Raw genomic sequence first — 27140 nt, forward strand, 5'->3', positions numbered from 1 at the left:
TTTAATCGGTGCGGTTTTAAGGGGGCATTTCGGCAGCCGTGTAAAAACTGGAGTTGCTCTCTCCTCGGTTCTGTAGCCTCGTCTGATAAAACTCTCCATTTATCTTTCTGGTCGCGGGAGTATACATGTGTAATGACCCATACTTTGGAGTATATTTTCCTCCCTCTTTCTTCATAAACGCCTTGCAGTCATTTTTTGACACTCTCGCCGCCTCGGGGCGGGCCCGCCTCCTGTAACTTTGCCAACTCACCCGCGCGCTAATCCCCGAGGGCTGCCGCTGCGCTACCTGGCGGCCAGGCCGTTAGTAATTAAGATAAAACGCCGCGGAAGAATATTCTCACGACTGCCTCCCTCGAATTTTCCCGCTCGTTTCCTTCTTACTCGGAATAAGTTGAGCCTGGCTGGCGAGGAGGATTGAGGAATGTGGAAAGAGAAGGGAGCAGGAGAAAGAGGTGGGGAAGGGGAAAATGAGGAGGGGGGAAGTAGAAGAATAAGAGGATAAGGAAGGGAAAGAGGAAAAGTAAGAGGAAGAGGAAAAGTAAGAGGAAGAGGAAAAGTAAGAGTAAAAGGAAAAGTAAGAGGAAGAGGAAAAGTAAGAGGAGAGGAGGAAAGGGGAAAGGATGAGGAGGAAAGGGAAAAGAATGAGGGGGAAAGGGGAAAGGATGAGGAGGAAAGGAAAAAGAATGAGGGGGAATGCAGATACGATTGTAATATAGAAACAATGTCGCTTCTGCAAACTAACGCTTTTGCAAAATGTTGAGAAAACTTCGCCATTTTAGCGGCTCTGGTGCTTGCACTAGAGCTGCTATTCCGGACGGTCCCAGCTGGGGAGTATCAATGCAGCATGTTACATTGTAGAGACCGCGCGTTGGTTGATGGGAATCGGCGCCATTTTCGGCTATGTTCCTTGTCATGACTTTATTTTATTGCATACTGTTTTATTGTTAGTCAATGCTATGTTGTGTATTGTATTTTTGGAATCATGGTGATACAGTCAACAATTCAAAACTTGTTTGTGCTTTTATCTCGTGATGGAAAAAATGTACTTTACGTTCAAAATTTGAAAATTTGAATTTTAAAGTTTTCGCGGTTAAGGAAGCTTTAACCACTGGGTTGGAGCTTCCTAGTCATTTACTCGATATCAGCTGATAGCAAACAAAGGTTACCAGGGAAACCGTAAACGTCTAACAACTATCGTGGCCATTGGGGCGATTATTGAAATGATATCGACTTTATGTCACCGCTTACGACAGGACATAGCCCTATCTTAACTGTGTAATATATCGCAATTCGATATTGTTTTGATTTTTAAAAGGAGCAATTCATTCATACAGTTCCGATTAGTTTTGGCGAACGGGCCCTTAGCCTGCTTAGTACGTATAATCCCAAAACGCAGGAAAATAGATTGTAGGAAAATATTTGCATCGGAAAATCGTAACAATTTTCCCCTAGATGTCTTCCATTCCGGGTACATATTTATTGAAAACGGCGACTTTTTCAACAGTCCTATTTTTATCTACAACATCTGAGTGGCCCTTCATAATCATTTAATTTTGGCCCCTGGCCAGAAAAAGGTTCGGAAATTGCAGTGATTTTGCCGAAAATGCTGAAGTAAGTAAATTTGGGCATTTTTTTTCCTTCTTCAAACTCTGTGGAGAAGCACTTCTCCTCCAGTACATCTATTTTTTTACTTATCTCTCGCAAGGTACATTTACAGAAGGTGTGTTCCAGTATTAACAGTTCAGATTCGTTGTTTTTTTATTATAACGCTTATTTCGGAAAGCAATTATTACATTGTTCAATTCTACTGACTTTCAACACTCGATTATACTCCCGGCAAATTCTGCAGCAGCGTTTCAAATGTTGACTCTAATGCTTCCAACAGCCATCCGATGTCTAAGAGTTTATTCCTAGATTTAGGGATTTTCCGGAATTTCCAGGGATTTAGGGATTTTTCAGGAAATCTAGGAATTTTTTTTTGATGAGGTAAAGTTACCAAAAATCAACTTTTTAACCTCAATTCTAGCTTCGACAATCGAAAACATTTTTTCATCTATATTTTGTAGGCCTTTTTGGCAACACTATTTTCCCCGCAAATAAGCCGGAAATTAAAACGATTGCGTCCTTCGATGTACTTGACATTCAACTGCATTCAACCTGTTAATAATAAGAAATCAACTAATATTCTTTCATTTTATTGGTCTGGATTAGCACTGCTTTCAGAGAGCGCCAAAATTCAAACGAGCCAATCAGATTTAAATATTGCAAATCGCTACATCGAATGACATCATGATTCTTCATAAAAAAATGGCGCTTTTTGCAAAATCTAGGGATTTTTTAAGTATATTTGAGCAAATCTGGGGATTTAGGGATTTTTAGCGAAATCTAGGCATTTTTTTTCTTCCCCGCTAGGGATTTAATATCGGAAGACTGGCTTCCAGTATCGTAGCGTTGATCGTCGCTGATGTCGAAATGGAACCTAATGCCGGACTTACTGTAACACCTCCATTCCTCAATTCCGGTGAGGAATACGTCTCTACCCTTAACTCAATATAAATATACAAATTGATAAGTGAGTGCTTTAGTCTCCTGAAAACAGAATTGCGAAACTTAAAATTGGAGAAAAATGATGAGTAAATGAAAAAATGGAACCAATTGATGGGATATGTCGCATGCCATTCTGACACAAAATATGGCGTCTATCGAATCACCTTAACTAAATAAAATAACCAAATTTTCAACTCTCAAACTATCAACTATCAACTATCAAAATTCAAACTATCAAAATTTCCAACAATGACAAAAATGATTGTAATATACCTATAATGTAATGAAATATACACGCTCTAATCATTTAATTTGTATTACCTTTATGTTATGTACCTACATGTTATACTATTTTTATAATAAATTTTGCCAACATGCTTTTCAATTCAGTCTACAACATTTCATTCCGACGTGGCAATAATGATTTATAATGCCCCTAATCCATTAAAATGAATTACAATAGTAATGCCGCATTATAATGTCGTATTATACATCGCAACGATTCATGTCCTACTGATTATTGATTATTGTAAGATGAATTCTGTTTTCTCTGATTGTATGTTTCATACGTGCGAAGCAAGTACGGGTCACTAGAAACGTGGTTCGTACGGGTGGCTGATGAAATTGATCTTCGAATACCTTTTGATGAGCTAGGGAAATGGAACCATCTGCATCTCATGGACAATAAATAGTTGCCGTAATTAAGGTCATCCCGTGATTAAGGTGCCGTGATTTAAGTCATAAATTCTTCATCTAATTCTTGATTCATCTCCAAAATGTCTGCTAAAGCTTTCATGCGCTTCTCCTTGTATGCATGAATGAGCAAATTGGGTATCGAACAAGCGGACACTTTTTGAAAATTTAGATGATTCTGGACAATATCGTACAGAAGTCCACGAGCTGCAGATAGAACCATTACCTCTAGCTCATCAAAAGTTATTCGAAGATCATTCAACAACCTCTTTGACAAGTTGCAAAAACTTTTCGTTAACAATAGTGTCACACGGTACTAGGAATATTTACTATTTAACGAACCTTATATTTCCCTGACTCAGTCCTAAATTATAGAAGTATGCGTTACTTTTCCAGCAATCCAAAAAAACAATTATACAAAAAACCAATACCTACACTTTCAGATATAAAAATGCAAATTTTTTGCAGCCTCGCTAAACGACTTATCAACCAGAGATTTTTTAGGAAGCGGACCTCCAAAGAGCTTTCAAAATTAAAAGTATACAACAAGTGATAATGCCATGTATTCGCCATATCAAAGCCCAATACACATTTATACACCGGCTACGTAAATCTGCTAAGTTACAAAACATGAATCGACAGTTGTCGGATTGTACATCAATGACAAAATGTGTCTAGGCCCTCATTCTTGACTACAACTACTGCCCCCAGAGCCGCTCTCCGACGCCAATGCGTTGGAGCTTCCTGCTTGTTTGTAATTCTAAGGTTACAATTGCAATTTTTAAATATTATAGAGTCATTGAAGCACTCCTCAACCGAATTGGAAAAATACTAAAATCATCAGCTGGCGTATTTTATAGTGTAGAATGCGGCAAATTCGCTAACTCACTTTTGTCAAAATTGTCAGTTAGGTTATTGTTCTTTAGCCCTCGAGAAGGGAATTGAATAAGAGAAATAGAGGACAGAGAAAGACAATAGAGAGGAGGGAATTGGAGATAAACAAGGAGAAGAAAGGGAGCAGATACGAGGAAAGAGAAAAAGAGAGCAGAGAAACGGGAGGAAAAAGAGGATTTGATGAGGGATGAAGAGAGAGTAAAAACAGGGCAGAGAGGGAGGAAAAGGAGGTAGAGGAGAGAAAAAATTAAAATAGGGATGAGGAGTGGAGAAGGAAAATGAGAAGGAGTAAATAGATGAAAAAGAGGAAAAGGAGGAAAGATCGGTCAAAATGTTGATTCCTAAAGCATGAAAGCGTTTGAAGTTCAACGTCTTATAAACAAAGGAACATGACCTCTAAGTTCTTAAAAAATCTAAGCATTTTTTAATTCATTCGCGGTGTTTATTAATCTTCCAATTATTGAATTCTATAGTGTCTGAGAGAAAATCGTATTATATTCCTAGAAGATGTAGGGATAACTCAGCTGTAGGGCTTCAAGTAACTTTGGAAATTTAAAATATTCGGAAAATTCAAAGGAGAAGAGAAAAAGCCCGAGAGGGAGTAAACGTGTATAAATAATGAAAGGAGTTTTTTTTCTTTTTTTCTTTTATTTTTTTTATTATTAATCATCATATCGACTCAAATCAGATTTATAACGGACCTACGAAGAACGTCGCGCACCGCGGGATAAAAAAAAGGTATGCAGGAAATTCGTCAAAACACCCCTTAATTATTTTCAAGAGGTGAATACAGAAAACGCTTCCTTGCTCTCCGTCCGACGTACCTCTGTCAGTATTTTTAAGGGTATAGGGAGGGGGTCGCGGGGAGCGAAGGGCAGCGCTGAGGGACTTGGATCCTCGCTCAACAATGTCACTCACCTAATTCCATCAAATTCCACGTTCGCTTTTTTCCTCTTTCCGACTAATTATTTTTCGAGTATGTGACCCTCCGCCACGTGAGTTCCCTTGTCTCTTCGTCTCCGAGGTCTCGCCTCTCGCGCCTGCTACATTTCTCCCCAAACTTAATCCGAATCGTATATTTAAATGGACCGAGCTAAGCAGAGAGGAACCAAGCCACATTAGCTTTTACCAAATTTGACTGGGCAATTTAATATCTCACAAGAGAACGTTTGTGCGGATTCCCTTAAAAATTTTAGAGAATTCGCTTCGTACTAGGCAGAAAATTCACCGTTTGCACAGAAATCCGCACAACCGTTTTCATGAAAAAAATAAAATTGCCCGATTAAATTTGGCAATAGCTGATGTATCTTGGTTGCTTTCTGCTCAACGCGATCCAAGTGACAGCGTTAGCGGCGGATCTTCGACAATTGTTCTGAAAAAGACCATCAGGCTAAAACGTTCTCACTAGTGCCGAGGTTATTTTCGGAAGTCAATCCTCCGATTCGCCTGGTGGTAATTGGACCGTATTTTGAAATTAGGAACTACGATTTCTGGCTCATCCATAAAAGTTTCTATCTGCGCGGGGAAACTTATGGCACAAATGCTGTTTTTAACATGAGCCAAACATTTTAGATCCTAATTGCAAAATGCAATCCATCTGATGACCTTAGAGTTCAGTGCTTAATTTGATTCAGCAGTTCTAGAGTACCTATATTGAGAGAGTATGGCCACTGGTGTTACCACCTCTGATTGGCTCAGCCATCTTAGGCTGAATGGAGCCCTTAGGACCCAAAAATGGCGGACTTCATGAATTAATGTAATGCAAAATGACTCAAATTTTAGTTTTCTTTACTTATCGTAACGAGAAATTTACCCAAATGCACTATTGCGACTTCTTTATACATATTTTTAAGGCTAATCGTGTGCAATTTTTGAGAAAAATTATCTTAGATGTAGTAAGGTTGGCAGCAAGTGCGGTTGGTGATAACGGTCAAAAGTTGGCAATGACCCCCCTCCCATCCACAAAAACCAAAACAAAGCACCGCCATTTTTGGGTCCTAAGCCTCTCCATGGGGCCCAGTGGCCATACTCTCTCAATATAGGTACTCTAAGCAGTTCTATATTCTAATTTGCAAAAACTCTCCTGGCAAGGTGCTCACCTCACCATTCATCGGGTACTATTAGGCGAATTTCATGTCCAACAAGTTGCTCACCAGTCATCATTAGGCGGAAAGTAGCGTTGACCCTCAAACTTAACCTTTGCTTCACCCGATTACATTGCTTAGATTGTTGTTGCGGGTTCTTTAAAATGTAGTCTCTGGTTATGATCAGTTCAGTGGCGATTCTTGCAAGTTTGTAACACTGAGTCTGGTCAATTTATATCTACGTGAAACAATCGATATCTATCAAGGCAGGGAGCCTTACCCAGGATGGATTACTTGCACTACCGTGCTAAGGAGGAACGCGGTATGAACATCCTAGAGTTTATAAATATCCCCGGATAAAACATATATTTTAGAGTAAGGCTATGAATATTTTCCTCAAAATTCTCGAATATTTTAGACTATATTTTGCACAAAAGTGTCTGAAAAATTGGAAGAAAAATTTTCAAAACTTTTCCGACGAATTAGTATTTCATCAAAGGAAATTTGACAACGCATGAAGGTTCCTACGGTGCTTTTCCTCAGCAGGGCAGTGTAATGGATTCAAATGGAGAGAAATCAGTGTTACACATTCGATTTAGGGGTAAATCTTGCAATTTGGCAACATTGGGTTTGGTCACTTTAAGTGTATGTTAGAAACTCGGTATTAGAGTACCTATATTGAGAGAGTATGGCCACTGGGCCCCATGGAGAGGCATAGGACCCAAAAATGGCGGTGCTTTGTTTTGGTTTTTGTGGATGGGAGGGGGTTTTTGCCAATTTTTGACGGTTTTCACCAACCGCACTTGCTGCCAACCTTACTACATCTCAGATAATTTTTCTCAAAAATTGCACACGATTAGCCATCAAAATATGTGAAGAAGTCGCAATAAAGCATTTGGGTAAATTCCTCGTTACGATTAGCAAAGAAAACTACATTTTGAGTCATTTTGCATTACATTAATTGATGGCGTCCGCCATTTTTGGGTCCTAAGGGCTCCATTCAGCCGAAGATGGCTGAGCCAATCAGAGGTGGTAACCCCAGTGGCCATACCTACTCTTTCAATATAGGTACTCTACTCGGTATTCATCGAAATAGCCAGCCTCTCTTCGAATCGATTATTTATAATGGATTTAAATGGAGTAAAAACAAGGTTACCAACTGGTGAAATTGCCACTGGTCCGGGTTATTCCGAGACGTGGCAATGCGACGACGGGCTCTCTTGCAGAATGATCGAGTGAAAACGGGGATGGGGTGTGAGGATGGAGTTGCGTATTCGTTGAGTTTTAAATCGCGTAGAGATGAAGCAATCATTCGGAAGGGCACATTCGAGGGCAGGTCAGCAGTCCCGACTCTTCGACTCTTGAGCAAACACGTTAATGGAGAGAAGCGCAGCCTTAGCAGTCGCAGCCCCGTTGCCCTTCGGCCGAGAAAATTCTCACAATTCCCGTTTTCTGCCGATCTGTGGGCTGATAATTGAATTTGATAGACATAGCAATAGACAAAGAAGGCATAGGAAGTATGGAGCGATCCTATGGGTTGAAATGGATGGTTGTTATATCTAGTCTAAGGGGGAAAATGATGGACTGACTAAAGGTCTCTTGTCGGTTGCCGTCAGTAAGTCCATTACTTACTACGTTTGTCTGCGGTGACCACCCCCTTCCACCAATAGGATCCCTTCATTTGCTCTATATCTTCTCTGTCTATCGCATTGTCTATCAAAACCAATAATCAGGCCGCAGAATCCTAGTAACAACACTCCTTTCTACCTTCGCAAATGTATAGACTGTAAAATTCTGCGGCCATGAAGCAGAATAATCTGTTTTCGAGAAAAGGGGCCTTTGTCCACCAAAAACTCGAAATTGCGTAAATCATAAAAAGGAGTATAGAAAAGCGGTTGAAAGACGATTTTATAAAGCTAGAGAAGGTTTCAAAATGAAAAAAAAAAGTTCTGTTCCATGTTTATTTTTTAAATTTTTCTCCCGCATCTGAGCGACGACACCTACCACTGCCGTGCTAAGGAAAAACGTCGTATGAGCAATCGAGAGTTGCCAGATTTTCTCCAATAGAATATTTATTCTTAAAGAGAGTCATGAAACTTTCTCTTGAAATCTTCGGATCATTTAGATCTGATCACGAAAATAATTATCTGAAGAATTGGAGGAACAATATCCACAGATTCCTCTGAAAATTCGTACTTTAACGAAGGAAATTCGGCAACGTCTGAAGGCTCATACGGCGTTTTTCCTTAGCACGACAGACAAGCAGCATTGCGAGTTCACGCCTCGCGCCATAGCGCCTTCAATTTCGCAAATACAACATGGACATCCATCAAGCACGAATAGTTGTATCTCTGCGCCGTCCTCAACGCGCGTTTTTTCACCAGCTCTATTTTCATATTGTGTTCTAATGACTGAGCTATGAAGCGGCTCTGCTAGTATTTTCTATCGAGTGATCCATTTTATGAGAATCATTTCTCTTCGAAGAACACTTTTTTGTTGCCCTAGAACCTTTTATTTCCCGATTAAAACTGGCAACAGCAGCGCGTGGACAGTGAGAATGGAACGACGGGTCGGAAGTGGGATGGAATACGCGAACCCTTGACGTGGCGTTTCGTGCTCATGTACACCGCATCACCGCTGAAAAAAAGGGGGAAAAGAGGAGAAAAAACTTGTGCGCTTGAAACCATCCACATTGAGTCGATAAGAGTAAATTCCTATGCATGGACCTTAAAGGTTTTAAAAAGGTTCAATAAAAATAAAACCCAAATAAAAGAACAGAATTTCCTGTCTCTTTTGATGAAGCTTCATTTTACTGGTCATTAAATGTCCACGTTATTAACTCCAGTATCGAAAAAGAGAGTCGGAAATCAGTTTTAAACATAGATGATACTTAAAAGCTCCTCGTGAAGGTTATCGTTTTTTCATATGTTTACCCTGACGTGCGATCAAAAAAGTCGTGTAAGCTCTCAGATTTTGCCAGATTTCACCTAGTAAAAAAACAAATCTTCCGACAAATATGAGAATATTTTTCTTCCAGTGTTCCCGAGAATTTCAAAATTATCCGGAAATTCCGGGGGCAAAAATATAAACAATAAGTAGGAAAAATTTAGAAACGTTTCGGTACTCATTGTGGCGTTTTCCCTTGGTATCAGAAATTCCGGAAAGAGTGTATTTTTCCGGAACTCAAGCGAGAAAAGGATTACAAAAAGACTTTTCAGGTAGTGTCGCCTGTTCCGATCCAGATCATAGTTTTTACTGTCACATTGAAAAAAAAGTCTATAGCTCAATTCCGACACCACATACATCCGTTGAAACGTTGAATTTACGCAAAAATACTGTGCGTTGAGAGGACAAATAATTGAACGACACGGTCTGAAAATGTTTCAGGGTAAGTATGGAATTATGATGGAGAAGTATGAGAGCATATTTCAAGTATTTATTTGATGTCTCATTGAAAAATTAAAAACACTATTAAATTTTGAAACGTAGCAATTGAGTATGGTAAAATGTGGTAACATTCGAAGGTTCTTGAATTGAATGATACGGATTGAACCGGAATCAGCCCAACTGTATTTCAGGAATAAGTATACAAATGAACGCGACCTTTACTTAACGTAGAAAAGCGCGACGCAACTATTCGATCACCCGAGTGTGGCACAGTATCACTCAAAATTGAAGGCGAACTTAACGCATCAACTCACAAGGCCAGTTCCTCCAACGGCTTAAGTCGCAGGATTTTGAGCGTAATTGTTGCGTAGTTGTCTCTGATGTTTCATTTTTCAAATCGAAAAGTAAGCAACATTGAAACATACAATTTTGTGTGTAAATTCTTCTTAATTCTGAGGTAAACTCACGCAGAGAGTTCAAAAGCGTTTAGTAGTTAACACTGAAAAAATATATGGTAGATTTTACCATACTCTGACACAGTGGTCCGAATACGGTAATGAACAACAGCCTCTATCGTAACATTTACGACATTATGGTAAGTAACACCAGAGTTCCAGTAAATGCTACTATAATTCTGGTTATTTTCACTAAATGGTATCACTGTATAAAAAATTAAGTAGACCTATAGTGGATGTTACCATACTTTTTTTCAGTGAAGTTCTAAGTTACAAAAATGAAGCATGAGAGAAAATTAGGCAACAAGAAAGACGGTTAGTCTGATTACGCTTAAATTCGTCCAATAGATTGTGTTGTGTAAAGGCTTGGATCTAATAAACGTTTATATAATCCAATTTAAATCTAAAATGTTTCACCCCGCGAATAAAATGTTTTCCTCTGTTTCGCCGGGAGCAAAGAGACTCTGGATGCAGGTAGGATTCAGCTGCGCTTCAAAGGGCTGCAGCATGACCCGAAGGTGGCGATCGATAAAAGAAATTTCCTTAGAGTTGTGTATTTCCTCATAAAAAAGGGAGTAATCGGGTTGTCGCATTGGGCGACAGCTCCACCGAGACTCGAATCGTTAGTCTTTGAAAGGGCTAATCAAGCGAGCTAAGTAAACATCCTTGTTGCCCGGAGTGTGTGTGCGCGGACAAAACAGGAGTCAAAGTAAAGCGGGTGAGTCGGCACTCGGCATGAAAAGGGACTAAAACTTTCGTGCTTCGGAAAAGAGCAGTAAGTGCAGCCTCAGATGAGCCTCGAAACGCATAAAAGTGTGTGTTTACCGTGGCTCATTCTGAAATTCACTTACGGCTCTTTTCCGTGACGCTGCAGAAAAGTGAAGCGAACTCGGAGGAAGGGTTAATCGAGTAAACACTAAACACGCCGAATAAACCGTACATCAAAGGCGGGAAGACGGAGCCAACCTACCCAATCAAATTTCAGGCCAGAATTTCATCCGAAACGCCTCGCGACTATGCAGAAATCGTTGTTTCCTTTCGGATTACCGGATAAGCATCTTGTGATGTTTGTCGGCGACAATGCTCACAAAAAATCAGTGCCCCGATTTCATCTGGAGCTGTGTACAAAATGCGCCTGAAATGGGTCAATGGCGCTTATCACAAAATTCCGTTTGATGGTTCAAGCTTATGGGTTAGCAAATAATAATAAGATCGGCCCAAGCCATAGAGTACATAGAGTCGTAATGTAAATGGGAGAACTGGCGCCATGTTCTGCTCGACGAGTTCCGAGCCCGGTTTGCGCCGAGTTCGGGTCACTTTTTCGATACATGTTCGATCCAAAATGGCGGTGTGGAATGCGTAGTGATTCCTATCTTCTTTGTTTACATCGGATGGCCGGGTGCCCGTGTATCGCGAACAATCGATCATGTATTGAAAAAGTGACCCGGCGTCACACAGGAGTATCGAAATTCGGGACATGGAAAATGCTCAAAAGTGGCGCTAGCTCACCCACTTACATTACGACTTTGCGTGCTCTTAGGCCCAAGTTCCAAGTTTTTACGTCCAATATAAACGGAGATTTCGCTTATTGAAAAAAAACGGCGTCTTATGTCATCCACCGAAGTAGTGTATACCGTGTGGTCTCTTCCTCCTAGGTTTCATTAATCAAGAATATACACACGTGCACTGGTTGCTTATGACGTGAAACACTTGTGAAACTAAGGAGGAAGTAACCATGGTATGCACTATAGTGTTGGTTGACGTCATACGCCGTGTTTTCTGATGAGCGATACCTCCTGGCAAATTGCACTTACCAATTTAGCGCTTGGACAGGTATTGCTTGGTTCTGTCTCATACCTGAAGGACTCAAATACACCTAAATGGCTAAAGATTTTGATGGAGCTGTGGATGGTTTTTAACAAGTGTTCCCCGTTCCCCGGTCATTTGTAGGTTTGGCAAACTAGGGAACGGAAAACGGAGGGAGAAACGAAGCTCCGGTGATAATTGCTCAGTTCCTTTGATTGAAAAAATCGGAGTGACTTGAGAGCATGGCAAACTTCGATCGGAAATTCTTTTCGCCTGAAATTTTCATCTGGTACGAGAGGACTTCACTGAGAAAGGTGTGAGATGATTGATTCATTTCTCTACCATATGCCGATAAACGTTAAAACCGTGCACGATAATCTCTCTCTTTACAGGTAGATTGCATGGCACAAGTCAGTGGCAAGACTGAAATTTTACAGCAACCTTGCTGCAACCTAGTGCGCTGACTAAGGGGATGCGCATTTTTGAAGTTTCACCGGCATATTTGAAAAGTTCCCTTATATTTTCAGTTGTTGCGGAATCTCTTTCTTTTCCAAACTCTTTTGGAGGGGTGCATGCGGTGCATGGGGTTATGAAACGTTTTCAAGACCAAATGACTCAAATTTCTAGAGTCATGATCGGTGCCTTCAATTGAATAGCTATGTAATTTGGGCGACTCGAAGGTTGAAAAAGTTGTATCACGCATTTTGGCCATTTCCAGAGCCATAATCGGTGCCTTCAATTGAATAGCTATGCAATTTGGGCGACTCGAAGGTTGAACAAGTTTTATCACGCATTTTGGCCAGGAGATTTTAGACATGTGTAGGTATGTATAACTGCTAAGTATGGTAATGTATTCTCAAAAAAATCAAAATGATTTTGTTGCCAGTTTAGGCGATAATATTTGTTAAAAATCTAATTAATTAAAATGAAATATCGCAATTTTGTCTAAATTAAACGGCTTGTAACTTTCGTTCAGTGTAAAATTGCTACTTTAGTTCGATAAATTGCAAATTTTCCACTAAAAACGTACTTCCAGAATCTGGCAGCCACGCGAACCGGCGGCGGCCGACGGCAGATTCAGCCGCACCGTCGTTGCGCCGCGTCCGTCACGTTCCCCGAAATCGGTTTCTAATAAATGACTCGCGTTTTAAGACGGAACAAGCTGAGGTTAGGAGCCCACCAGGGAGGGGACGGTCGGGGGGGGGGGGGAGGAAAGGGGGGTAAGTAGTGTCTGGAGCCCCGTTAAATTAATCACGGGGCCCCCGACCGGACCGGGCCGAGGAAGCCCGTCATATGTTGGCTGACCAGCAGCTGGTGCTCCCCGGCTCAACTCCTCGCTACTCCGACATAAGCGCGTATCTTAATTTCCACGTGAGCCCTGTATCACATATAAATCCATGCTATCCGGGGCTCATGTGGAGATAGACTTACGTCTTTACGGCGGGACGACGACGAACTTAGCAAACTTGACGTCGCTCAAAATATTTATCTAATCAGGCGGTCCACCCTCGCTTTAAGCCTCGCTCCGTCCGTCCCAACTTTTTTGATTCCCTCACGACGACGGTGGCGGGAGGGGGGTGGGTGGGGGAGGGAGGGGGTGGGGGTGGTATTAGCCGTGGCCGATCGCCTCGGTTTATCTTGGGGAACAGTTATGCCTCCGCTCCGGGGTTGGGTCTCCCCGAAATAACTTGTTACAACTTCCTCCGCGACGGACGCCGGCTCAGCCTCCAACTTACGAGTGTTCCCCGGAACCTCGGTAATCTTTGCACAAAGTCTCCTTCCTCCCCCGCCGCTCTCGCCCTCGTGGTCTTTCCCTGTCTCTTGATATTTTTGCGAGTTTGCTCTCGAAGCTGCAGTGCTACTAAAGAGAGCAGTAAATGCACATAGGAAGTCTTGAGAAAATTGATCCGGTAGTGTTCGAGCTGCACCGTCGTGCTGAGGGAAAACGCCGTATTAACAGTCAGATTCATACATTGGCAGATCCAGCAAATTGGCAACATTGTTTTTTTCCCCATTTAAACCAATAGAAATTTATCGATTCTTGCAGGGGCCAGGTGCTCCGACAAGAATCGATTATTTAACATAGGTTTAAATGGAGGAAATCCGGTGTTGCCAAATTGCTGGATCCGCCTCTGGGTGCATAGGCGGATTTAGACACCTCTAACGAGGGAGGGGCCGCAAGGGGGGTCCGAGGAGCTTCCCTCGGAGAATTGTCGAAATTTTAAAGCATCCATTAGGCAATGGGGAATTTGCAGACACAAATGTTATTACTTCATCTGAGGGTGCCTAGTGAGCTGAGTTCACAGTATTTTTCATAATTTCTTCCTGACATGGGAAATTTGAGGAAAATAGATTTAAAAGTGAGATCATGTGCCGCCTAATGACGTCATCTGGCGGCATTTTCCATTTAAACGCATGTATTTTAAAGGTTATAGTTAGGTATGTTTAATGGGTTATTTTGTCATATTTTATCCAAAAATTGTTCAAAAAAGTTACAAACCAAGGATTTCCCCGTACTCAGTTTTCCTAGTAGGTATAGTATCATTTTATACTTAAAATTCACAAAATTTCAGACACCAGCAAATTCTCTATTTAAGTGAATTTCGTAGTAAATAATTTCCAAATATAGGCGTTCTTTCATCTATATTCCTCCTCTCCTTCCTATGTGAATATGGGCCTACGTTACGTAAGTGTTTACGATGGGGGAATCAAAAACACCGAAGAACGTAGTGATGCGTAATGATAATCTCAAAAAAAGGTGACCCATAAAAAATGGCTCGGAGATCCATAATTTCTAACCAAAGTGACTTACCGTCTGCATTATGGCTTTCTGAGCCATACTTTATTGGTCGTGAACCTATAAGCATGGCTCCACGAACAATATTTTATGGCTCCATGATCCATAACTCGGCCGGTAAGTCACTCTTCCCGTACTTGTTTTTTGAGTGTACGTTACATTATGAATGCTTCTTGAGGATGGGAGCTGCTTACGGAAAGACTATAAATACGAACCTCAGCCGTGGAGTATTTTCGCTCGTTGCCAAAGGGATTCACATTAAGATTAAACCTACATTTTTGATGCGCACGCGTTGAAAAGTTTTCCCTAGTTCGAGCTGAACTTTTGGATCGGCAGGGGGGGGGGGGGGGGGGGGGTTAGGAGGAATTCTCAGACAAATGTAACCCGGGGTTCTGAGAAAAAGTGACAGAAACACAGCGCCCGGAGAGGAAAGGCAAAAGACAAGAAGAAGAATACCCGGCTGCATACCCAACAATAGCCGAGCGTCGCCATCCATCATAATTCGCGGGCTCTACCCGCTACCCGGCCCCTGCTAGCCAGGTACCCCCGCCCCACTCCCCCTCGCTCCTAATATTAATACAATCTCCACTGCTCCAGTGCACTACTTCTCCGAGGGTAAATAATTCATGGGGGTGCCCGGGTCCCGGGTCCTGGGTCCCGTTGCCCCCGACACAATGTAAGTTGTAATCTCGTCCTTTTTTCCGTTCCCTCCGAGGTTGCCAGATTTTGCGATTAAATTCTAATCTATCACATCGATATAAATTGGGCAAAGTGTTGATTTTAAACTTTATCCGGCAAGAGTGGTTCCGGGGCGCCGACGAAAATGCGTCCCGATTACCGGGATGCGAATCGGGGACCGAATGATCTTAAATCATTTTTTATTCACCGCACTAAGTGATCCTCATGACCCGATTCGAGCTACTCACGCCGTGTCCCGACTCTTCACGCGCTGTTCCCGTCCTCCACCGAGGCCCTCTCGTCTTGTTATTTGAGTGACGTGCCTCGCTACTTGAGTTGGAAAGCGTTCAGAAAACCAGTCATAGCTAGAGTACCCACATAGAAAGAGTGCGAACAAGTCGAAATATACAGCTTTTAGGACCCAGAGGGCAGGCAACCTCGTAACACAAAAAAGTCGCTGCCAATCTTCAGATTCCGATATCAAACCAATATATGACCAAGAATGTTCTTAAATGAGCGTTCTTTTCTAAAAATGAGTAATATTATGCAAAAACTATGTCACATACGTGCATTAAAAACGACGGGTCGTAAAAATTGCAATACTGAATCACTTTGGATAATTTGAATTTATAGGTGGGCTGCGCTTTTGGGCCCTAAAAGCTTCATGACCTAACCTCAAAATTACCAACTTGTCCGTACTCTCCCTATATAGGTACTCTAATCATATCTGCATTAAGCCCTTTTTAAAAGAACCTATAAGTTCAGAACATGTTGTCTACAAATCTTAACCATTCATGTTTCCTGATTTTCCCTGATTTCCAGGAGCTCATTACAGACCTAACCGACAGCAACCGAACCCCGATGGGAAACTGAAGTTTCCTCCCCCTTCCTGGATTAGCTTGTCAAAAATTGCGTTTCTTCGGAGTTTCAGATGTGAATTCCTATCGATTTTTTTTCATCTCTAAGTCGATTTTTTGGCGCACATTCAAATTTTAAATTCCAAGAGCGTTCCTAATGTTTCTATTATCTGGTCAAAGAAGTCTCTCCTGTTCTGATGATTTGAAGATTCGAATATTTCATTCAAGAGGTCAATTATGGCAGTTCAGGTGCAATAACATAGACTCGTAAGCGGTAAAAGAAGAGATTTCCCATCTCTGTCACAATTTCCCTGATTTTTCTCTGATTTTCCGTTTCACTCCCTGATGATTCTCGGCATGGACATTATGGTTTATCAAAACAAATTTGGACAGTTTTAATCATATGGAGGCGCAGAGTGGTACAATTTCTTGAATTTTACAATTGTGAAATTTTACTTGAAAAATATCTCATAATTTATGGAATATATCGTCGTTTACGGCAGTAGGTATGCCACCTACTGCCCACAGAATTTCAAAATTTAGTAATGCTTCGGTTCTGTTGAAAAAAATAAAATGGCACAGAAATTAAGGCAATGCCTTATGTAGTGGGCTAATTCTAGTTAAACCCGCTCATATCTAAATCAGTTTAACTTCTACATCTCATGTCTGCCTCCATTATTTACAGCATTTAAACAAAAGAAGTCCATTTCTACATTGAAGAAACATTGAAGTGTAGTTTAGGAGTGGAAATATGTTCGACGAGGACGCACATAGAATTGAAATACAAATGCCGAAGTCGAAACGTAGTTATTTGTGAAAGGTGCACACGACTTCATTTAATGCAAAACTAGTTAACGTTTTAACTCTCCTGCAAATACACCTTCTCTGCGTAATGCAATTATTCTCATTGAACATTATCCAAAATAAGTGTGTCTGCATGAAAACTTTGGGAAAACTTCTCTAGCGTATCCAGGAAGAGTCGCGACATTTTGCCGCTCGGTCCGCGCTCAATGGTGGCGTTCTAGCATCAAATTCGGCCCAACCCTTTAAACTTCAATTATAACATAGATTCCATCCCTTAAAAAGGTAGGAACTCCCTATAATATCACGATGTAGATGGAGCATTTCGATGACAAACAAAGGTCGCTAGTCTGGAGCAACCTTCCGCAATGGAGATGTTGCATGTGTGAGGAATTTGCGATTTGACTATTGATTCTTACGTAAAAGTTAACGAGAAACACGATGGTGCCACTGGTTTTCCCTGAAATCAACCCCCAAGCTCAAAAAAAGCTCTCAACTTAAGGCCAAAATGGAGGGGATATCCAACGCTATCCTGAGAGTCCACCTCTACATCAAGACGAACTCTCCATGCAAAGATAGAGGGCAAATACATCGACAGGGTTGCCGTGATTTCAGTTTTAGAGTCCCCAAATAAGGTGGCAGTCCTGTCAATGTATTTGCCCTCTATCTTTGCATGGGGAGCTTGTCTTGATGTAGAGGTGGACTCTCAGGATAGCGTTGGATATCCCCTCCATTTTGGCCTTAAGTTGAGAGCTTTTTTTGAGCTTGGGAGTTGATTTCAGAGAAAACCAGTGGCACCATCGTGTTTCTCGCGAACTTCTACGTAAGAATCAACAGTCAAATCGCAAATTCCTCATACATGCAATATCTCCATTGGTGTTGTGTACTGACTGAATCTGTGTTGTACGCCAACTACTTTCGTGTTGTGCACCGACAGAGGAGGTTTTCATAAAATACGTAAAGCTTTGGGGGCGAGGAGGAGTCTAAGCCTGCGTTACGGGTGCATCCCACAGAAGAGCGTTCAAGGTTGAGTTGCGTAACGCAATAATGAGTGCGAGGTCAAAAGGTCCAGTTTTAAGGGTTACTTATTTTATGAACTGCTCTTCTTGGGCGAATTGATCAGATTCAGCCTGACTGTACTTCACATTTTCTCAATTCTTCTCATTATCCAATTTTCTTCTACAGAGAGCTATGAAATATAACGCCTTGAAACTACCAGCGGATTCTTCCAGAGAGATAATAATATTCTCAACGAATTTTGAAGCAGGATGGTGCTTGATTTTCTTATGGAAAACTTGATAATGCGAAGGAATAGGGCAACGTGTGATTCAGTAGGGCAAAACTTGGTAAATTCTACCTTTGAAATTAAATTTTTTCCGCGACGTGTTCAGACAGTAATATTGATGATAATTAAAGAAATAATGAGCAAATATCTTTTCGAAGACGATGATCACTTGGACAGTATGCTCTAGAATCAATCATACTACATTTCCTGTTGCCTAGTTTTCTGCTGAACATTGTTACTTCCAGGATAATTAAGTGACATAAGACTTTTAAACTTTTCTTGAAATCATCTGTAGGAAGAGAAACACGCTGACAAAATTACAAGGCAGAATCTACTTGAGTGTTTCAGTAAAATAATAAAATAAAATCTAGTTTTTATACCATTCAGTTATTTTTCAAAAAAAGAGACAGAAAATCGGCCGCAAACCGTGTTACGAGGTTTGATAGTTTCATCATCGATACTCCTCATTTTTTGAATAAAGTTTACACTTCTCCTGGAAATAACCGCGTTGAAAGGGACTTTATGGATATAAAAATGAGCGTTATGAAGGAGGCCGTTTTCAACTTTAACGATAACTCAGTTAAACAGCTGATACAGAGTAAACTAAAGAGTTTGAAGTGAGAAATAAGAAGTCAAAATGCACGGAGAAATTTAAAAAAAAAAATAGTGCAAAGAAACTGAAGGAATACAAAAGGATAACGCTAATTTGATACCTTCAAAGAAGGAAATTCAGGAGAAAATCTAGCAGGTTATCTGGGAATAAGTTCGCCGGATCTCAAATTATCGTGCATGCTTTTATCGGGTCTTACACTCGGAATTGTATAAGCGTGACCCACAGAATCCGTGCCAATTTCGATGATTGCATTTGGAGTGGGCATCCTCTCCTAAATTGGACTACATTTTGCAATTTGGAACTATAGATTCTGACCCTGATTAAAAGCAACGTATGTGCCATTAGTTTCCCTATGCACATAAGTGCTTTTTTCAGCTGAGCCAGAGTTTATAGTTCCAAATTGCAAAATGCAGTCCAATTAGATGGTGGACTCAATTGTCGGCTAGGTTGTCTGGTTATTGAAATTTCTCAACTTTCAGATCCCAGACTGAGACTAAGTAGGTCACATTTCTATTCTCACGTTCCATCGACGACATGATTGGTCCCTCTGACGTGGGCGCGTATCTCAATTTCCACATGAACCCTATTTTACATTTAAATACACGCTATCTGGGGCTCACATAGAAATTGAGATACGTCTTTATCAGTGGCGTGGCGTGCTTTGCGATTTATCGATTGATCGGCCATTTGAACCTATGGAAAAGGATCGATAAACAGGGTGTTCGCAGCGAAGACCTTAATAATCGATTCTTTACCATGGGATCAAATGGCATAACAATCGATATATCGCAAATCACGCCACGCCACTGGTCTTTATGCCAGATGAGCAACGACGCTGAATGGCCTTGACCTGGACTCCTAAATGAAGACAAACCAAAGACAAAACAAGAGCAGTAATTTGAATTGCAGGCCGGGTGGCACCCCCTACTTTTACGAGTATAGTCTCTGGTCGGCTGATCCGCCTGGTGCCCACTCTCTTGGGCCCTTATGGAGAAAATCACGGGGTTCATTTTTCATCGACAATATCTCGAAAACAAGGGAAAATATATACGTCGAAAATTTCAGAAATTTCTCTAGATTTTTCTGAAGAGATTGATGGGTAGTACATGACACATTTTTCTCAAGAGCACCGAACAGTTCGACTTAGAATCTTGTTTTTTCAACTTAAAATGTGACACTTGGTGTCATGGAAAAACAAAATTTAATGGGACCATCCTGAAAATAGGCAAGAGCCTTAAGGGTTACAGGAGCAGTGCGAGATTTTTGGATCACCCTGTATAAAAAGGTCTTTATCGACGATGAAACTCCCAAACCACATATCGACGGTGCAAGTCGGCAATCACATAACTTGTTTGCGGTGTCTGAAAATCTCCGCAACTATGTTATTTTTTTAAGGGAGAACAAATGGACATGATTCCTTGAAGTTTTTGCAGAATTTTCCTCGCACATAGAAGGAAAATCACGGAAGTTTTAAAGAATTGCCGTTGAGTAGTTTTCCGTTTAAAAAATAAAGTATGACAGGAAGTCTGCGACGTCGCAAACCGAGTTATGTGATTGCCGACTTTCACCGTCGATATCTCGTTTGAGGTGTTCGAAAATATCCGCTCCCATCTTATTTTTTTCAAGGAGAGCAAATCAATATCACTCCTTCAAGTTTTCACAGAGTTTCCTTCGCACAGCGAAGAAACATCACGGAAGTTTACAAGAATTGACGTTGAGTATTTCTCCAATTAAAAATTTAAGTATGAAATGAAGTCTGCAACGTCGCAAACTGAGATACGTGGTCACCGTCTATATCTCGTAGAAATAGACCCTTTAGAGTCATACGCAGAGGCTATCGTCCTTTTTTCTTCGCTAAAAAGGCAACATCTAGCAAGATTCAATCGATGTGATTCTGCAGTGCTAAGGAAGAACGCCGTATGAACATTCGAGAGTTGCCAAATTTCCTACGATAAAACGTTTATTTTTGACGTTTGAATACGTTTGAATATTCTTCCTTGAAATTTTCAGAAGTTTTAGATCAAAGTACAAATAAAAGTATTTGAGAAATTATTAAACAAATATTCGCCAATTTCTCCGAAAGTTAGTGATTTGCCTGAGGAAATTTGGCAACGCCTGGAGACTCATACGCCGTTTTTCCTTAGCACGGCAGGATAGACTGCCTACCAGTTCCACCACGCCAAGAACTCGGGACAAAAGTTACCACTGTACTTTCGCATCCATCGAAAGAATTCGAAAATGTTGATGTAACGGCAACTGTGTGTTTTTTGCATCGGATGCATCCTTCGATCTTTCGGGGTCACAGCGGAGGGGGAGGGGCCGCTCTTAAAGTTGGCTGATAAGAATTCCGGAGCACAGCCTGCTTGTTTCGGATATTCTATTCACGGGATTATTCAAGTGGTGACGTCATCATCGCTTCCCTGCGCCGAGCACCGGGGACCTTCCCCGACGAAAAGCGCGCCCGAATCTGAACCTTTTATCAAGACGTAAACCGGGAATATTTATGCAAACAGCCCGCGGCAATAGTTGCACATTTTCGCCAGAAACCTCCCAGTTTGAGTCGTTTCTCACCCAGAAAAGTAGACTATCCTGAATTTTTTCTTGCTGGTTTACTGGCTTATAACCTATACAGTCGTCTATGTATCGATTTTTATTTATGTTCTCAGACACTGGGGGTAGGCACATTCAGGTCCTCCCAAGGTCAAGGGTTCTAGGTATATGTTTATGTAATGGTGATAGTTGGTGCCCTGTACCAATCTGACTACATATTGAAATAAAAGGAGTATCATTTCTGGCCCATTTTTGAAACCGATAATAAGCCATTAATTTTCATGCGCAGAGCGGCGCTTATATGGATACGTCAGAAATATTAGTTTTTCGATGGCATTTTAGTCCAATTAGTTGATACACACAACAAATTTGGTAGAATTTACCAAGTTTTGCCGTACTGAATCACACGTTGCCTTATTCCTTCTCATTAACAAGTTTTCCATAAGAAAACTTGGAGGATACCTGGTGGAGCTGCCCCAGAGATTTTGCTCCCTAAGAAACACTTATAACATTGCAGATGTGTACCTTGTTGCCTGGGCGAATGATTTGTCTTCAATTAGCCGGCTATGCAAAATGACTGTCGTGACGCACGAATAGTGGTATTAGAATTTTGCATTAAGATTACGCAGTGGGTTGAAGGCGCTCTTTTGTATCCTAACTGAAGGGCCCTGTACAATGATGTTCACCTAATTTTGGAGTCCTCAATTGAGCCGCAATTTGGAAAAATTCCCTAAGACCATTATTTTTCGTTCTATGATTGCGTTCGGTCTAGCGGACCGAACAGTTTTGTCGAGCAGACCAGATAACTGTTATGTGTACGGAAGAAAACGTGGTTCAGTATGCTTCTAACAAGTTCGGATTCATAGAACATTTTTTTCCAGTGATATTTTGTTGGTGATATGGGCAAGTTCAATTGATATTAATACTATCGAAACTCAAATTGGCATAGTACCGCAATATTTGAGTTAGTAATCTAATTTATTATGGTACTTCTACTATTACTTGGAAGAGCTCAAGTTGGGTCTTAACCCCTACCTCTTTTTCCGTGTAGCTTTCGGTGCTACGAGTGTAGTAGTTGGGACGAACTTACCGACAACGTTGAGTTTGAAAGACTGGCTAATTTTTGGCTCGGTGCTGACTTGGCACTCGTAGGTGCCGGAGTCCCTGATCTGCGGGGAGCCCACTTTGAGCGTCCACTCGTCGGTGCCCTCGGCATGCAAGGCTTGAAACCGTTGATCGTTTGTGTACGTCAAGATCCCTACGGTTAAAATATGCAGATCCCGCTTTCGAATCCAGGAAACCTGAAAAAGATTTAAGACAAACAATTAAATTTCACTTACTGCACGCTCCTGTTTTACATTCTCAAAAACAAGTTAAAAAATTGATGTCTAAAATACATTAGGACGTATTTCTGCCAAACGGAACTATGTGCATTAAGACACAAGCCCTGAGACCCATAAGAATACATGCATAACAGGGCTCACGTCATAATGCACATAGTTCCGTTTGATAGAAATACGTCCAATATTGCACTGGCCATCCTAAAAAAGACTTAATCCTTAGATGCCCGAGCCGGGGCAAATTAACCAAAAAAAAACACATTGGCTTGCTAAAAACACGTTCTCCGCGAGTTGTATATGACCACTGCAGTGTTAAGGAAGAACGTCGTATGAGCCATCAGGGATCAGGCGTTGCCAAACTTCCCTTGATAAATACGAATTTCCTGGCAAACTTATGAATATTTTCCATCCCATTTTTCAGATAATTTTTGTTCGCAATTTCACCGTAAATCCCTAACAATTTCAAGGAAAAGTAATCTTATCTTTCCTCAAAAATAAACTTTTTACTGAAGGAAATTTGACAACTCTCGGATGTTTATACGGCGTTCTTCCTTAGCACGGCAAACCGGTACACGAGCTTTAGGTATGGATCTGCAAATACATCATAGGAAAAAAAACTCAGACATCAAATTGAAAGTCAGCACAGCCGAAAAGAAGGGAGATGTGATAGGGTCTCGTTTTTTAACTTTTCTTTCGTGAGCGACACCTCATCGGCAGCATAGAACAACGCGTTGCGAGTTCACGTCACGCGTCATCGCTCCTTCAATTTTGCAGACGCAACACAGACATCCATCAAGTACGAATAGTTGTATCTCTGCGCCGTCCAAGACGCGATCTCAAAGCCGTCCTTTCCCTCGCTCTATTTTCATGTATTGTTTGTTGTTGTGCATGTGACTTAAAATTGGTTACACAGTGCTCTGAATTTTATCTTAAGAGAATGATAAAAAAAAAAAAATAAATAAAATGTCTAATAAAAATAAAAAATCAATATTTTGCGATACATTCGAGGGAACTTTCACCGTAAAACCTTTCTTTAAAATAACTGAACTCCGGGTTTCAGAAGTTCAGTACACAAGTTCAGTTTCACAAGTTTCAGAATTATGTACAAATTATTCCAGCATGAAGCAGAGAAAGATTCCAGAGAGGACAAAGTAGTCACGTTGCGAAATTTGATTCCAAAAATTTGCAGAAAAACTTGCAGAGATTACCCACATAAATAATTTTCCAAGAATATCTCTGAGGCTTTGAATGAGGGATTTTCCCATAGGGTTCATTAAGATATTTCTTCTTCTATTCATGATTTTTGTAATGCATTATCTTTATTTGTCCAGTTGATGGATAGTCGTGACGAATGATTCCTCATCAAATAATTTTTTGTGACGATTTTTTTCGCAGAGTTTTACACTTGCAAAATGTTGGATGAATTCCAATAAAAATACGCGTCAGAAGTCACCAAGTTCTAATCATATTCCGAAAACTTTGTTAGTAGCGCTATTCGAAGCTGAAAGTTGTTCGGATCATTAAGCTCGGTTTAGATTTCGCCTTTCACTTTGGCCACCTCCATCCTCTTTTCCCCGTTTTTTCTTCGCCCCTCTTTTTCTCTTTCTTTCATGGGGGCTGAAGAAATGTGGCATCTTGAAATTCAATCTCATCAGCAATCAGAGTGAAATGTTCTATTCCTAAAAATTAAAAGTTTAAACTAGTTTAAACGACTATATTGAACCACAATTTTGAATTTCTCATTCATGGAGCTTAATTTTCTTTAAACTTTTTTGAGTTACAATAAGAAACTATGGGAAATCAACCTTCTCGTGCAATACGACATTATAATCTTGTATATTTATCAATGTTTCTATTCCTTAACTCCATCTTAGATAACTCACTCCTTACCGGACTGATAGCGTCGCATATTCACAACCTCTCTCAAATATAAATATTTAATTGGAAAAAATACGGGACATTTAACTGTTCACACCGTATTCTTCCTTGGCATAACAGAGTAAGGTAGAGAATCGAAGAAATGTTCACAAAAAATGTGTTGTATCATCGGCGTATGCTGTAACTTTCGTGCGGGAGGATTCGCAGGTAGAAAAGCCTGCAATATTTTGCTATGCAACCAGCACCTCCGGAGAGTTAAAATAGTTGCTTATGTTTTGTACAGTTTACACATATTGACACTACGCTCTCCCTCAGAACAGTGGTGTCCAGCGAAGGGGAACCAAAATTTTTTTTGGGGCGGAGGGAGGGGGGGGGTAAAAATAAAATAAGCGGAAAATAAAGATATTGTTAGAATTAATTGACAAACAAAACTCTTCATTAGAGACCATGCAAATCGATTTGTCCCTTTTCATGAAAGAGGTGTCTTTCGTAAGCGATCTCAAAGGACTAGCTAACTGAAAATTTAAACAGATTCAATTGGAATCAACCTAAGTACATGTCTCGTTGACTATTTTGTTAAAAATTTTCATTTTTTTACGGAAAGTTTGAGCAACATAACGAATTATAATCCTCTGCAAATTTCCCCTGGAGCGTGAAGAAAAATATGCTAGAAAAATGTCAGGGCAAAATGTTTTCTTGCAAAATGCTTAATATGAGAGAAAGTTCGGCAACGTCTGATGCAGTTAAGCAGAATCTGGTTATTGGCGTTCCATTATTATTCTTGTCATTGGATATTTTTTCAGAGCAATTTCTTTTATTTGCAAGTGGCACCACTGGGTGGATAGTAAATTAAATTCCACGTTGACAAATCTGAACTGTTTGTTTAAATAAAAAAGCACGCAACTTAATGCCTTCTAACATGCTTTCGGTATTCTTTAATATACAGAATATCATTAAAATGTTTAAGCAGAGCGTTGTCTATTTTTATTTTAAATACTAAATGCAACCTAAGAAGCAAATTTGGTGACGTGTAATATGATTTTGCTGCTTCTGGTTCAAGTTATCTGCTTTACTTCCTCCTGTAAATTAATTCAGTTGATTGTCATGACAGAGGACCTAACCCTCATTGAAACCTGAAATTCTCAGATTCCTCAAATTCGAGGGTAAGTTCACAGAAAGCTTGTAAAGGCTCTTTGTAAGTACTTTAGTTCTGCGTTAAAAAAATAAAACATTCACGAAAATCTGATTCCGGTGAAATCCGTCCGATGAATCGTCGTTTCCCAAACAAAGGAGCGTAATCGCATTCCAAGGATGCAAAATTGACTTAAAAAATGTACGCATGCAATTTTTATACAAAATATTTTAGTTTTTTCATGAAACTGGAAGAAAAAGCGGCGAAATTATCAGTTAGAAACGCCCAAGATTTTCTTGATAAAAATGCTATTTTCAAGGGGATATTTGGCAACATTAAAATGCAGTTTCCTATACTTTTGAGACAAGCCAGAATCACACGCTGAAAATGGGCAGCTGAATGTAGGAGTCATCGATCTGTTGTTGAAGGACACCGATGAGGATCGGGACTCAGTTTGCCGTGCTAAAGAAAAACGCCGTATGAAACTTCGGGCGTTGCCAAGTTTCCTCTGGTATAACACTCATTTTCAGGAAAAGTTTTGAATATTTTTCTGCCAATTTCTCAGATATTTTTTTTGTAATTTTATCCAAAGTGTCTGAAATTTTCAAGGAAAAATATTCACAATTTTCCTCAAAGATAAACATTTTATCGTAGGAGATTTGGCAACTCTCGAATGTTCATACGGCGTTCTTCCTTAGCACGGCAGAGCAGTTATCAGTTTGTCCGAAAAATTCTATTAATTGTAAGCTTAATGCGAATGTGGATTAAAAAGACCCAAAGTTATGAAAAGTCAACTTTTGAGCAACGACATTCAGCTTCCATATTCAGCTGCCTAATTCAGCGTGTAGTCACGGCAAGAGGCACGACGAGATGGACGTATTACTGCCAAACGGAACCATGTGCATCGATACATGAGCCCTGAGATCCACAAGAATATATGCATAACACGGCTCACGTCGTAATGCACTGAGTTCCGTTTGACAGAAATACGTCCAAATATCAGATTCTGCCGACCATGCTTAACGAGTTGACCTCCTCTCTCGCAAGAAAGCGGGCTCCTCTCTATTCTGCCGTGCTGAGGAAAAACGCCGTATGAACCTTCAGGCGTTGCCAAATTTCCTTTGATTAAATACGAATTTTCAGGAAAGCTCGTGAATATTTTCCGTCCAATTTTTTACAAGACTTTCTTCGGAATTGGATCTAAACTATGAAAAAATCCCAAGGGAAAATATTCGTAACCAGGCCCGCCACAAGGGGGGGGGGGATACTGAGTCCTTGGTACCGGGGCCCGGGCCCTGAAGGGGCCCGTGACGCAGGTGACAAACCACTACGAATTCATGTGT

General features: G+C 40.6%; 1 protein-coding gene across 1 annotated transcript in view; it reads right to left on the reverse strand.

The window, feature by feature from the left end:
* LOC109042222 (limbic system-associated membrane protein) overlaps window positions 1-27140 on the reverse strand; it is a 490619-nt gene that overhangs the window by 26281 nt on the left and 437198 nt on the right. The window contains exon 4 of the mRNA XM_019058863.2: window positions 22538-22748. Coding sequence (XP_018914408.2) covers window positions 22538-22748 — 211 coding nt within the window. The remainder of the gene's footprint in view (window positions 1-22537; window positions 22749-27140) is intronic.

This window comes from Bemisia tabaci, chromosome 5, assembly GCF_918797505.1.
Source record: "Bemisia tabaci chromosome 5, PGI_BMITA_v3".
Taxonomy (NCBI): domain Eukaryota; kingdom Metazoa; phylum Arthropoda; class Insecta; order Hemiptera; family Aleyrodidae; genus Bemisia; species Bemisia tabaci.